This window comes from Ambystoma mexicanum, chromosome 14 (assembly GCF_040938575.1).
Source record: "Ambystoma mexicanum isolate Mex_15411 chromosome 14, UKY_AmexF1_1, whole genome shotgun sequence".
In the NCBI taxonomy this organism is placed as follows: Eukaryota; Metazoa; Chordata; class Amphibia; order Caudata; family Ambystomatidae; genus Ambystoma; species Ambystoma mexicanum.
This window is the reverse complement of record NC_090940.1, coordinates 100,388,835-100,404,223: the sequence shown is the minus strand read 5'-3', so window position 1 is coordinate 100,404,223 and position 15,389 is coordinate 100,388,835. Positions and strand designations below refer to the sequence as shown.

General features: G+C 46.1%; 1 protein-coding gene across 4 annotated transcripts in view; it reads right to left on the bottom strand.

Moving 5' to 3' along the window:
- Nucleotides 1–267: 267 nt before the first annotated feature.
- Nucleotides 268–15,389, bottom strand: part of SIPA1L1 (signal induced proliferation associated 1 like 1) — a 1,823,374-nt gene continuing 1,808,252 nt past the window's right edge. For all 4 annotated transcript variants that reach the window (XM_069638601.1, XM_069638604.1, XM_069638602.1 and 1 more), the window contains one exon: nt 268–3,762. In XM_069638601.1, the coding sequence (XP_069494702.1) occupies nt 3,619–3,762 (144 nt within the window). In that variant the 3' untranslated portion in view covers nt 268–3,618. The remainder of the gene's footprint in view (nt 3,763–15,389) is intronic.

Below are 15,389 nucleotides of genomic sequence, written 5' to 3'. Positions count from 1 at the left end.
GGCAACTGCCCTTGAGGCCAGAATATGGTAACAAAAAAAGCAGAGTCAAGCATGTAAAATGAAAACGCAACTTAATGTTGTTTCGGGCAAGCTCAGGTCAAAGCATTTAAGTAACAAAGTTGCCTTGGTAGAGCCACTTAATATCAGAAATTTCATCGTGGTTAGAATCTGGTTTTACACCCTCATTTCTTTTAGAAATAAACATGGCAGCTCTGTGCACACCCCAGGTCGCCAACGTTAGACAACAACACAAAAATGCAAACAACGTTTTATAAGAGCCTTTAAAATCAGTTTTATTGTCAGAACTTTACAAGTCGCCTCTATGGGCATCATATAAGTAGAACTCTGTTGCCTCAAGTCCCTCCAAATCAATAGATGCTCGCAATAATCCCCATTTACAAATAACATCCGGCATAATACATATTTCCTTCATACAATCAATAAAAAAGTCCACTTTTACAAAAGAAAAAAAACACGTATATTCTGTTGTGCATGATGACATGTTCAAAGAAATTATCATTTTATGGTTATAACCACTAGAACTGACACTTTGAACCAAAATATTGAAGAGAAGTTGACTATTACACTTTGATCTTTAAAATATGTGGAGAAGCAAATGTAAGGAACACGGGTTCCAGGTTGAGGGCACAAGGCTGTCAAAATAAATGTTGAGCAGGCAATGAGCAGCTGAGTGCCAGAAGTGGCATCCATGATGCATGGGTTGCTTTTAGACCACTATTGTCAAGGCTTTAATCGTGGTTGCATCAGAAATGACGCGGAGAAGCAGCACTGCCACTTCTATACGTCTTGGTACTAAAAATATAGGTATTTCTCCATCTGTGGCACACTATGTAACAAATTCAGGCTTCATATTAGAAATGCGCATATATACAATCATTAGTTCCACAAAGGAAGGTGGAGGCTGCAATGCTAACAACTAAGGGTCAGAAAATAGTTTCTATTGCTCCTGCTGGATGGGTCTAGGATCCCTACTACAGGTTAGGAGTAGGCAAGAGGAAAAGACTGCTCTTCGATACACACAATACATCCTTGCATTGGTGCCTTGCTTTGGAAACTATACCCAGCAATCAAGAAATGTTAGACTGTGCTACCTCATCAAGGGCTAGACCGCTAGCTACCCCAACTGAGATCTACCAACAGGCTCCACGTCAAAGCCGTCGTAATGGCCGCATGTGTATATTCAGACGTATTTCCACTGGGATTGCACTATGTACGACACTGCAAGCACGCGTCGAGACACTACCTACTGCAGCAACTAACTACAGATGTCAAGGACCACATATGTACAATAGATCACGCAAGACATAAGGCTGCACGTCAGCGTTGTACATTCCATGCCTTGCCGTCGAGAGTTTGAGAAGACTATTGCTTTCACTTGGACTTTATAAAAATATGGATCGGCGCAAAGCCCCTTCTGCTCTGTGCTTTCAGTGCTCCGGTGCCAGTGACCGTACTGCCCCATGGCAGCCTGCTTACTCCCATTGACATGCGTGCTGTTCACCCCCCACCCTGCAGCAGTGCTAAAGGTTTGTCCAGGAAGTGGGCAGTAATCGAGAAGGCCGACACAACAGTCAATACTACGACATGTTTGCAAAATTCTCAGGCAAGGTGCAAATATACTTGGTCCCCAAAGATGGTTATCAGTGGGGTGCTATAGGATGTACATTACAATTCGTAATGGCACCCTTACCTCAGCGAGCGGGCTGGAGACACACAAACCACCATTATCACTTCAAATACATGGCTACGAAATGTTAAAATATGTCATTTTAAGTGACACCAGGGTTTGCACAAAATAAAATCAGTAACATAAGCAGCGCGTACATATTTAAATGAACACCCCAACATTTCACTTGGAAAAGAAATTAAAAGAAAATTCTGAGCTGTGTGCTTACTGCTGGTTCTTAATAGTAGAAGAAAATGAAACGAAATGATAAAGGGTATTTGAAACGTACCGCCAGATCCCCTATGAAAGAACGATGGGCAGCCTGAAGAATGGATGAAAAGGAAAGCAAGGGAAAGGAGTGCAATATTAAGCATTTCAATTTTTTTTTTATTGTAATGCTAGGGCAGCCCAGCACAGCATGCCGAAGGGAAAGGTGTGGAAGTTTGAAGGTGCACTGCAAGAGGAATTTAACACAACTTACTTAATATTTTTATTATTTAAGTAATCAAAGAGCCACACAAAGATATTTTAGATTCAGAGGTAATTAAAAAATATCAGTCTAAAAGGCTCTGTCGTGAGGTGCACAAAGTAAGAGCAGCAACACCTGCAAGCAACAAATGCAGAAACAAACTTGGCTCGCAAATAATGCACGATTAAAGGTTCCTTTTTATACCATTAAACAGGTAGGTTTACTAAAAGTAGATTTCAGCAGAGCGAGAAAACAAACTAGGCAGCGACTATGATCATGGGTTGGACATGCACACGATGGAAGAGTGCAATGAGGCAGGACCACAAATACGGAAGAGCGCAAACTGCGCGAATGACCACAGCAAAGGCTGGCAAAGGCAACATTAAACACATGAATGGAAAGACGGCGGATCGTTCTAGGTGCAATTAAGAAACCAGCGACTTTGCTTCAGAAGCCCATTGCAATGCACCGTGGCTCCATCCTTCGGTTCCATTCACCAGCTGTGGCCGTACCCGTAATTTAGTTTAAGCCATTTAGCCAGTAGGAGTGAAACCTCGTCTCGCGAGAGCATCACTATGCCCATGCAACATCTGGCAAGTTCACATCTGCCTAATGCTTTATTGCAATGATCACTACTTAAGGATTTTGAGCGGGAAGAAATGTATTTGGAGCATAAATGCGGAATTCTACTTTCCCCATCTTTCAGAAGTGTAATAATGGCCCTCCTTACCAGCATCAAAGTGTGGACTTCTAAAACACAGCGAGGCTTACTTTAACTATATATGCATATTAAAAAAAACGACTATTCAACTAAATTTGTGTTCAGCTGCCAGGTCACAAGTGGTACCTGCTGGGCTCCTACTGAGCAGCCCAGTTTGCAATAGTGGCATTCGTCCCAAAATAGCCCTCAGAGGGTCTGGGCAAGCACCAATTTTTGTCCAAAATCTAACACTATAATATCAAAGCAGAGATTTGGAAAGTCCGTGCTTTTAAACGTATTTTATTGGGGTGGGAAGCAGTTAGCGCTGTGGCATTAGAGTGAGTGCAAAGCTGGTTTGTTTCCGCCTAATTAGCCTACTCAGGAAAATACGGAGTAAAATGGCATAAAAACGAAACTCCCAGTTGCGACAGAGTTTTCAGTCTCTAATAACAATGTTCAAGAGAAGCATAACCACTGCAGGCCGAACGGGGCTGCAACGGGAGTCAACGGCCTGATGGGTCTGTATGAACCCGAGCGGACGTACACCTGTGCAAAAAAAGACATTCACATTTTAGAAGTTATATTTTTATTTTACTTTCTTTCTTTTTTACAAAACGCAAGCCCACTGTGCACTTGCTCTCTGGCTGTGTGTGCAGTTACTTGGAAAGTGATTTCCAGATTTTGATCATCAGGGGATTTAAAGCTGTGCCCAGAGACGCTAGACTGTTCCTTCCCTTTTACTTCGCAAGGAGAACCCTAGTCTCAGTTCATGTCAATGGTGTTAAAAACCCATTCTGTGAATTTCTTCAGCTTGGCTGAAGCATTCTGGGACTCTTCCTGCAGCCGCATGTTGTCTTCTCGCAGCTGTTGAACTTCAGCTTGGAGGTTGGCTTTGTCTTCCTTCTCCTAGTGTTTTGGACAAACAAAAAGCAAATTAAAATATTAGAAAAGGCCATAACTCAAAGGAATGTAATGACTTTAACCATTTGAACACTGGTGCAGCTCCCGTGTTTCAAAGTGTGCACAGATTGAGCTGATCAACAAGTCTCCTTCTTGACCATGGGCCAAAAGACACCAAAGAACCAAATAAAAGCTTCAGGCAAATAGATGAAAAGTGTGGTGTTCAAAAACATTTATGTAGCCCTTTTAAACAATAGCAGACCATTCCAACAAACACAACTGTGATTTACTTCAAACAATTCATCCGTGAAAATTGCATTACAATGTTACTAACTTGGAAATCTACCCTCAACCCCAGTAGGGTCCGACTCACCAGGCCTTTACCGAAAGAGGATAGATAGGATGATCCTCAGTACACTCGTTTTAGGAGACTATTTAGTCTCTTACTTGGCTCATTAACCCTTGCTGTACAGATTGATGTAACAAAGAACAGTTGCACTGGTTTAGGACATTTCTGCCAGTTTCGCCAGATATTGACTGGGCCATAAGAAGGCAAGTAGCCCATTTGCATTTGCTTTTTTAATAATATGTAATAGAGCCCAACCATACTGAAAGCTGTGGGCATTTTAAAATAAATGTGTTTAAGACTAACGAAAAGCCATACAGATAAAATAAAAAAAAGAAAAGCATACGCCAAGAACAATAGTGACACTTGAAACCAGTAACCTAAAATCTACGAAATGACGCTAAGTGAGATAGAAAAGCAAGAGAAAGTAAACAAGTTTAAAAATAGTTCCTAAAGGGGTCGGAGGAGCTTGCAGGCCCAACCAAGATGGTGGTCGCTCAGCGAGGAGTGGGCTGGCTCCTTCTACTGTTAAATCCCGCTTAGAGTCGGATTATTGAGCGAGGAACAGTGGACTGTGTGCCCCAAAAGATCCTGTGAGCTCAGGGCAGGTGTTCATTTTCTTACCTGATGGTGTGGTGCACTGCACAGGAGGGCTGATGGAGCCTGGTAGCAACGCAGTCATCAGAGGATTGCTGAGGTCGGGATAGGTGCTGCTTGGAAGGACGGAAGCTCAACAGTAGGGAGATGGGATGTTGCAAGGAAGTGGCTGGTGGTGTCTTCCTGGCTGGGCCACACATGTTCTCTGCAGGTTTTTCACCTCGCAAGCACCGGGCCGGCTGTGCGGTTGGTGCAGTGGCCTACAGTGGGATGCACGGCCAGTTACAGGACTAAGCTAGAGGCCACGCACTAATCTGTGCATGGTCCACGGAACGCGGCTTGATTTCTGCAGAGTGGCCCGAGAGAGCCAGGTCCACCTGGTTGTTCCACCGAAGGTGATCTGGACCAATGCGATTCTCGACGAGCAGATATTAATACCCGAGCCAGGTCTACCTGGTTGTTCCACCAAAGGTGATCTGGACCAATGCGATTCTCGACGAGCAGATATTAATACCCAGCTAGGGCACCGCACTCCAGGTGTGGGGGTGAGCAGATAAGGCAATTTACACTATCCGCTCCATTGGGAAGATAGTAATACATATCTTGCTGCAAAAAACTGGGGTTTCAGTTTGATTGTTTGAATCACACATTACCATAGACCAGAAATCGCATAACACTGATAACTGGTTTGTGCAGCAGCATCATTGGAAGCAGGTAGAACCAGAATAGTCTACCTCTTCTACTCGCCTCTGATGATATTGGCAAACTGAAAAAACACCAGAGTCCTTTGACGATATATCAGTGACTAAGAGGGCGAAAGACAGTGCTGCTGCAAAGTAAGCTAGCATGCTGCAGGGTGATCAAATAGAGAGAAGGGCTGTCTGGAATTAGGTCTAGGTATAAAAAAAATTATTAAAGCTCATGGGGGTTATTTGCTCACTGGATGCCAAAATGGAGACCCTGACTTGTAAGGTGGGTCACTTCCTGGCCCGACTAGCCAAGCACAGACCGCGATGATGCAGCGGAGATCAGAATTTCTGAAGTTGAGGACTCTTCACATAGCTTGTCCTCCGCGGTTTGATATGCAGACACTCCCTAAAACAATTGATGCTAAAAAGGACTTGGAGAGCTGACCCTGTAGGAATAATATCTGCATTACAGGGCTCCATGCATCCACAACCATCAAGTCAATTGAGCCCTTGATTAGTCCCTCAAAGGATAAATTACTTACATGTAATGTTCTTTTGATGGATGCTTCTCCCAAAGATTGCTTATCTTTATAGAACATCGTCCTTGGTGGAAACGGCTTGTGAAAATTCAACAGGGGCATAGTGCAGTTCAGCGCGGTCCCTTAGGCATCTGCATATCTCGTTCACAGCACTATTCTGGACAGGACGTCCGTGATATATACAGCATCACTATGCTCCCAATACCTCAGTTCACCACCTTTCCCCCCTTATGCTCTACAGTCAATTCCCGTACACTGAACCACAAACCAGGAGAACACCTTCAAAAATCTCCCTTTTTTGGTAATGACTAGGCACATGAGACTTATTACTTCATCAAACATATGTTTCAATAACTATATATACATGCATACATACATACATAGAGAGAGTGATAATGAATCTGTGGGAGTGGAATCCATAGAACTAACATTACTGGAAAGTAATTTCTCCTCCAATGAATTCCCTTCTCCCACAGATTCGTCATCTTGATAGACTGCCAAAGCAATACCAATGTCAGGCAGCGGGATGGAAGCCTAAACCAGGAGGCTCTGTAACACTGCGCTGCCAAAGACGGCATCTCTACCCTGGCCAAGATCCAGGCTATAATGTTTAGAAAAGGTGTGAAAGGTGTCACTGTTCGACAAATGTCCATAACCAGCACTCCCTCTGCAATGCAGAGGAAGCAGATACACCTCTGGTGTCTGCCCAGCGGCATCTTTTCCTGCCCTCTCATAGCATTCCGTAATGCATAGGATAATCCAATATACTCTGTTCTGCTACTTGTCCCTTTCAGGACAGGAACAATGCAACAAATAGCAAACCATCCCTTCTAAAAGTGGCTGTTCTGGCCACATAAAAACTCAAAGCCCCCTCTTGGGGTTCAGCATATGGGGCATCTGCTCATGCTTGGAGGGGTGAGGTGGCGGAAGGAAACTGCTAACTCTACGCTTTGATAAATGTGGAAATGCAAAACCACCTTCCGCAGAAATTGGAGTCTGACTTTTAGCGAAACCATCTGCCTTGGAAGAAATCTTTAGAAACGGTGGCTGGCACGAAAGTGTCCAGAGCTCGCTGATGCCTTACATTATGGCCACCAGAAAGGCCCTCTTCAAAGTGAGCAGCCTGGTAGATGCGGAATGCAAAGGCTCAAATGGAGTCAACATCCGAAAGGAAAGAACTAAATATAAAAGTTGGGACACCAAAGGTTTTTGAGGAAACGTATTTATAAGGCTCTTCAAAAACTGGGCCATCACCAGAATGGAGAAAAAAGGAACCCTGCACAGAGGACCTCTTAAATAAGGATAAGGGAACCAAATAGCCTTCAACTATGCCTTTAGCAAGGGGGAAAAAACCTTCAACATATTTACATGAAAATAGACCTGGTGCGAGGCCTGCGCACAGCCAACAGCACATTTAAAACCCTGAACTTTAGGTCCCAGTCCTCATAACACAGCCTCCCAATGTAGGTTGAGATACTCCCGATTCGTGTGGAGCACTCAACCCACCGACTAAGATGACATCCAGTCTCTGAGGAAGCCGGCGTTGTGGGCAGACTGGCAACTTCAGAAGGTTCAGATACCACATCCTTCTTGCCCAATTTGGGCAATTTGGATCCGGTATGCCCGAAACCACCTCAAACTCGTGAGAACCCAGGCGATGACCGAAAATCTGTGGAAAGAAGTAGTGAGGTCGAAAATCCACTGAACTAGGAAAGCGTCGCCCAATGTCTCCCTAGGGAAAATTCTCAAGCAGAACTGTTTGCACTTCACATTCTCCTCACAAATAGGTCTCTTGACAGGATCCCCAAAGGGTGAAGATCTCTAATGTCCTCTGGGCATATCTCCCATTCATGAGAGACCATGCTCTGCCTGCTAAGAGCGTCTGCCATCCCATATTCTACATCTGCCAAATAGGTTGATGAGAGTGAGATCTTGTTCTCGAGTAGCCAGAATCACATCCACATGGTCTCCATGCACAAGGGTTTTGACCGAACACCTACCCGTTTGTTGAGAGCATGGTCACTGTGTTGTCTGTCAGGATCAGGACATTTATCCCCTCGCACCTCCAGCAGGCTGATATGCCAGCGACAATCCACCTTGGACCAAAGACAGCTGACCTGCAGATCCCTGAAGTGAGCGCTCCAGTCCTGCAAGACAGCATTCATGAACAGAAGTGCCTCTGGCCAGAAGGACTAGCCCTTGCCATCAATCTCTCTCTGGTGGCCCACCAAGAGAGGTCACTGGCCACTACGCTAGATATCGAGTGGACATCAAACATTTTGCAGAAATAGCGTGACCATTGACTCCTCAGATGACAATGAAGGAATTGCATTCTAGTCTGGCTTCTGGAGAAGGCCATGAGATCCAAGAGGCCGTGGAAGGCGGATGCTGGTAGACTGGCAGAGCTCTAGAACAGTGTGAGCATCTGTCGGATGCTGGTTAAACTTTCACCAGGGGGAAAATACTCCCCACACTATTGGTCAGGACTGCGCCAATACATTTGACCCCTTACACATGTGCATAGTGTGGAACTTCTGCAAAGTTAGGAAGAAACCCAAGCTGTGAAGCAGTGAGCAGGTGTTGTAAGGGTGCAGGAGTAGAACTGACACGTAGGGGTCATGGTGGTTGGCATAAACCTTTATTTAAGAGAGAACAAAAAATAAAAACCCAAAATACTTATATCAGAGTCAGGATGTCAAAAGAAAAAGTTCACAGTCCTATGTCAGAATCCTATTTCTGTCCCTCACATTTTATGTTAAACTAAATCAAAAGGATATCTTCCTGATCCAGAGGAATGGCTCCCTTCCCCTGGACAACCGATAGTTCTTGGTTTGAAAGTTCTCAAAGTTCAGTTTCCACCGGTGGGAAAGTCTCCCTTCCCAGCCTTCCTCATGCTTCGAGTAACGTTCCTCAAATGTTGGGAGAATGCCTCCCCAGCTTTCCTCAGGCTTATGGTACAGTTCACAAATCAGTGGGGGAATATCTGCCTTCCCCAACCAGCTTTTCTTAGGCTTTTCTCGTCTCTGAGGGTTCCAGACCATGGGTGATCAACTTTGTTACTTTTGCTACCAGGTGCTGCGATGAAGAGTGGTCTGGATCCTTCTCCAAACTGTATTGGGTCCCTGAACCGGGTTGGCAGACCTTGTTCTCTTCTCTACCAGGCACTGTGATGAAGAAGAGTGGTTTGGATGCTTCTCCAAACTGTCGTGGGTCCCTGACCCTGGGTGGTAGACCTGGCTCCTTTCTTTACCAAGTACTCTGTCTCAAACACAGTCTTGGTTTACTCTCCTGCCAAGTTCTGTGTTCATATGTTTTACTTCCCTAGTGTCTTATTCTCATTTGCGGACCTGCCAAGTACTGCGTTCAAAGGAATTATTCTTACAGCTTTCTTCACACCCTCTTCTGATATTGGACAGTCCTGGGTTGCTTTCTCTTCATGTACTGCCATGAAGAACATTGGGTGACCTAGTTACGTGATATGTCCTTCTCCTGTAAGAGACCCAGACCATAGTCTCCTTGTTATAGTGCCTTAACAATATTCTTGTCAATGTCGCATGGGGGTTATCCTCCGTTAGGGAGAATTCTCAAAAATGTACCAATTCCCTTCTACCTTAGAGACCCCAAGCTCTTTTGCTGGACTTTAGGACTTTTATTTTCTAGCCTGGAGAGAGTGAGACATTTTGTCCCCACTCTCTCATGTATTTTTCTATGATTTGGACTCTGTTTCTTTTGACTTTGGAGTCTGACAAACTCCATAGGCATCATCTTTACATTGTGACACACAGCACCTTCAGTGCAGTGGCACAGGGAATTCTCTTAGATTTCCCAAATGTTTAAATACCTTCTCTTGGCCAAACTACTGTTTCCAAGAGCAGTGGAGTGAAAATGACTTTACTTACATTTTGTAACTTTCTAGACCCAGCACACACTTCTTACTATAGGGTGCTTAGTATCCCCCCTTTGTATAGTTTCTCATGTAACATTTTTATGTTAACCTTTCTACAATAAATGGCTGGTGGCATTGGTTTACCTTTTACTACCATTGTGTGTTTCAACCACAGGCTGCGTTCGCAGCTGCAGTAAGGCACCCATGTGTGACCATTTTGTCAAAATGGCCCTGGTCATCTTTTTTCGTCATTTCTTGTTGGAAAGGTCCTTCTTGAGATTTACTCTGCATGCCAAACCAGGTTTGGTCCCTTTGTTCATTTTGTCTTTGGCGGGATTCAGAAGTGAATCCCACCACTGGCTCCAGTATGTCTGGCAGGGGCAGAGAGGGAGGTGCCCAAAACTCTCTGTGCTTAATCCCCTTGGTTACACAAATGCACCCAAAGGTGATTGGCCGGATGGCTGTCCTTGGAGGACAGCCACCCTGCTGTGTGATTGACAGCTATGCTGGAATGAATGGGAGAAACCTGCATAAAAGGTGAGGCATTTTGGCTTGGAAGGCAGATCGACCACTGGACGAAGGAATCCGAAGAAGAATTTGGAAGAGACACCTGCTGCAGCTCCTGGACCATTGGTTCGCCTGATGAAGCCCTGCTGCTGTGCTGAATCTCCAAATTCATTTCGACTAGAGAAGCCCTGCAAGGCCGACTTCTCCCCTTGGGTTGGTGGGACCAATCAACCCCAAAGTGAACTCATCTGGACATCCTATTGGAGCTGGCTGTACTTCCACTGCTGCAGGAACCAAAGTGCCAGGGAGAGGAACACCAGATTGAGTGCATCGCTTTTAAATTGGACCTGAGCGCCAGGAAGATCCTCCAGACTTCCCTGAAGCAGGACTGACTAAGCCTGAGCCACTTGAACAGAGTGCTGGACCCCAGATGCGAGGAAAGTCTGAAGTGGTATCCGAGAACTGCGGTGTTGCTATTTGCTATAGACGCGAGGAGCTGAAACCGCGAAGTGCCGCTGAATTGAAGTTTGACCTTTGCTGCCACCGACCTTCCGATTGTGTTGCAGGAGTCCCCAGACGTCCTCCCTCTTGTCCCCACGACTGAGGCCCAGCAACAACAGGATCTGCAGAGCCACACAGGAACAGAAGCCAGCTGGACTCATTTCTTCGAACCAAATGTACTGTAAACCTAAGAGGACTTGCATCTTTTTGTGTAGCCTTACTTGTTCTCAGTTGAGACTTGTCTTGGTTGCCATTGCAGAGTTGCTTGCAGCTTTGTCCCTCACGAGCCTTCCAGCTTGTGGCCCTTCTTGTGAATCTTATTCCAACAAACTGTTCTAAAAACATTGTGCAAGACTTTTACTTGCCTGCAAAGAAGATCTTGAGCTCCCCTAGACTTTGTTCAACTAACATTGACTGTCCTGGCTCCCTGAGAGACTCTTCTACCTCTGACTTTGTGCTTTTGCCTTTCCTCCAGGAAAGGGTAATTTACTTTGCATTGGAAGGTTTTAAAAGTACTTACCAGTTTATGAACTATTTGTTAACCATAGTTTTATTCCTCTACCCAATTCTTGACACCCAAACTCAAGATCGCTCTAAATGTACCAGTGATAAATCAATGTCCACAGTGTCCTAGCTATTTAAGTCACCCGAGGGTGTAGGAAGTGTCTGTGTGCCATTCCCAATGGGTATCATCTGATTTAAAGCAACAGTGTTTTGAAGTGTATTATAATTGTTACATGTTTTGCTCCGTTCTGAAGAAGGCCTATATAACAGACTGTTAAATAAATCATTGTTTAATCAAGAAACCTTGAGTATAAGTGTTTATTTGAATAACTGTCACTGTGAAATTCTGTGTTACAACCCTTGAGGTAAGCCTGGCTGCTCAGCCACACAACCAACATGTGTAGTACAGACTTGTACCACAGGTTGAGTTCCTATTGCCAGGAGGTCAAAGTTTCTGTAGTCTTCCAAAGGATACTGCACACAATCTTGTCTAACATCCTCTTTCCTCCACTTTCTATTTGCTTTTGCCTTTATGGCTCCTTGTAACCTCTGCCCCCCTCGCACCTCCTCAACCATACGCCCAGCCACCCAATACCTTTAGGGTCTTGGCTGCAGCATTGCGGTCGGTCTCCAGCTTCCCTGTGTTTCTCTTGCTCGCTGGCACCCTGGGTCTCCCTACGGGCGTACTGCAGAGGGTCAGCGGCTTCTGACCCTGTTAAGCGCGCCTCTCTTTGCCAGACTGCATTGTCCTGCAGCACAGCACTGCTGGCGTTCTCTCCAGCCAGCCCCTTGGTTCTCTGTCTGTTCCTGTGTCCCCTGGACACTGATTCTCACTTTTCGCTCTCCCCCTGCGGGTCTCTGCAGCGAGCATCTACCACCCTCTTGGTTCCTTCAGGGTGGATCTGCTTTTTGGGTGAGGCTGTCGTCAGTTTTTATGTTGGTATCCCTTAAGGTCTGTGGTTCCATTCTTCTGATGGATCCCTGCAGATCCACACCTCTTCCTCGCCAGTTTCTTGGCTTGGAGCTTCATGATTGCTACCTCCAATCTTCCTGGTCTCAGTCCTTTCTACTTCTTGCATCTTATAACAGCACATGCCAACAGCCATAACAGCCCCTGCACTACTTGTATGTATGCACCTTTGGTACTTATCTGTTGCACCTGTTCATGCTATGTAACCAAGCTAAGTTTTCTTGTACTGTTTGCACCCGGCTAACCAAGGGTTTGGTGCGCCTTATCAAATAAATAAACAAACATGGGATAGGGGGGTAGGGGTGGAGAGAGAGAGGGGGGGGGGTGAAGGAGAGGTGTAGGTGTTAGGCGTTTACCATGTTATCCCACAATAGTGGTCACTGGTCCCATAGGGAGCTTCCCCTTCTCATGAGATCTACCTGCTGAGTACCACCACCAGGGGGGCTATCAAGTAGCGGCCTCACCTCCCTGACCTCATGGGAAGGGGCTCCTCCTACGTAAGCATTGAAGACACCCTGGGATTCATCACAGTTCCCTCAAGGTGCTTGCAAACTTGCCTGGGAAGCACCCTCAGATCAGCCAGTCCAAGTATGGTAATACAAAGACGCCAGGGCCTCTACCACTGCCATCCGCTTGGAGAATCTGCTGGGAGGGGAGGTCAGGCCAAAGGGGAGCACTTTGAACTAATAAGGAGTGCCCCTAATGGCAAACCTTAGGAATTGCCTGTGCTTTAGGTGGATCAGCATGCGAAAATAGGCATCCTGAAGGTCCAGTGACACAAGCCAGTCCTGGGAGAATCTTCCTCAGGGCAACCATCCTGAACTTGTCTTTCTTCAAAAACATCTTCAAGGCCCCATGGTCCAGGATCAGACCAAGGAAGAGGTGGTGGTCTGTCCCGTGGACTTCTGAAACACGGGTAGCAAAATCTCAACTTGACCAACTGAAGGACCCAGGCATTGGAGGTAACCTCCTTCCACCTTTCTTAGTGCCCAGAGGTTCTTCCTCCAACCAGAGAAGCATAGGAGGAGTATGCATCGGGGGTTCACGGTTGCCAGCGCCCCATTTGCCTAGGCTGATAAAGACTGGCCATTCACTGCACCCCTAATCCCCGCCAGGGTGTGAAAATCATCTTCGGCCTTTGAGCAGCTGAGCCCTCCTTATGAAGGGGGTATGGCGAGTAAAACCACTGCCCCTCGAAAAATAAACAAAAAGGACTGCTAAATGGGTTGCCCGACTGCCCGTCCCAGCTACTTTACTGTGAGCTTAGATTCTTTAAATCTTTCTAGGGACTCGTCAGCCTTTGGACCAAAGAGATGCTCACCACCAAAAGAGAGCTAGGATATTGGCCTGTCCATTTGGGGAGAAACCTGAAAGGTAAAGGGCCCTCTGAAGCACCATCGATATCCCCGTCGATCACCTAAAGGGCTTGGCATGCCACCGTCTTGCCTACATTCACTATGTCCACAAACCCAACTCTCACTCTCTCTTTGGGCGGGTAGATGGTCGGATGCAATCAAAAGAGTTTTCCACAATATGTGAGAGTACTTGGCAAAAGCACAGTCAAGCAGGTATACCTTCAGTACCATACTCTCTGATGCAAATACTTTCTTTCAGAGGGCACCTGTTTTCTTTGACTTCCTGTCTGTAGGGATGTTAGAGGTTGACTGCCTCCAGTGCACAGTCGTGGCCTTGACTACCAGTCTTTCAGGGGTCCCGTGGTTCATGAAGAAAAGCGAATCACCTCTTGCCAGCTTGTACTTTTTCATCAGGTCACCATTGATCACTGTAGTTGCCGTAATGTGCCAATTGGGTCTGATATTGCTGCGCTGAAGGGCAGAGCTCTCTACAACTGTGGTCCCTTGTCCAGGATATCTATCACGTCATACTATTGTAGAGGCCTGGATGGGGCTCCAAGGTCGAGAGCTATGACCACCTTCTCAACCACTTTCCTGTATTGAGCGTTCGATGACGCAAGGTGATGCCCGTTACATGTCAGGGGATGTGTCCATCCAGCTCGGATTTTTCAACCCTGCCGCTAGCTCTAGAAGATCTGACTGGTCGGTCAGGAAGTCTAGCATGTGGTATAGCTCAGCGCCTGCCAGGGTTCAATCCAAGAAGGGATAGGATCTCTCTCCTTATCAAAGATAGTTCTCATCAACTCAAAAAACAGATTTGTGTCAGTACTGACACAAATGTCCTGTGTCAGTACTGATAGGGCAGACCCAGTTGAAGTATTTGTCGGTCAGTCAAAAGAGATGGCTTGGGACGAGATTGCGGGCATATGACCTATCTTAGACACTTTGGTGCCAGAAACTCTGGGCACAGCTGGTGTCTGTCGTCTAGTGTCTAGGCTGAAGCCATACCTTCTGCAGCCTTCTCAAAGAGCTGCAACAGTTGCTGCTTAAACTCATTCCATTCTGCCTTAGGTGCCCCCTTAGCTGGGTAAGATGTTGGCGTTGAGCCTGTGCCCGAGTGGCTTTCATTTCTTGTGGCAGGATTAGGAAGAAGGGTGGCAAGATTCACTGTGCGAGTGTGATCTATTTTTTGCTTCCTCTGTCCCCTGTCTTTTTTCATCTGGAGTAGGCCGTTCGTTGTCAGCACCTGAGGATTTGGTGGCCGTCCTGGCTGTCAATTTCAAAGGGGGGGGGGGGCTTCCTAGTGCCAGTTTGGCCAACCGCTCCCTCAGAGCCTTCGGGTTCATTGACTGACCGGAACCATATTGCACTGTATTGTGTTCCACCTGAAGACACATCACACAAATGTTGTGGGGGTCCGTGATGGACATTTCTGAGTTGCAGTCCCTGCAGCGTTTGAATCCCAAAGGTTTGGGCCAACACATACTTGCACAGAAGAAATTGTCGAAATCATTTTGAGCCGTGTTCCGAAAACCGTTTATTGAGCACACAGAAAAACGGAACTGAGGTATGGGTAGTAGTGATGATATGGGATACATTACTCACCGTAATCGTATTTCTGATGCTTGTATCTGCTTAGATTCACATGCTGTGCATAGGCCGACATCTAGTGGAAGCTGCGGAGTATTACAGTTTGTTTTTCGAAAGTCGAAAATGGGCGTCGACACAGGGCGTGCCAG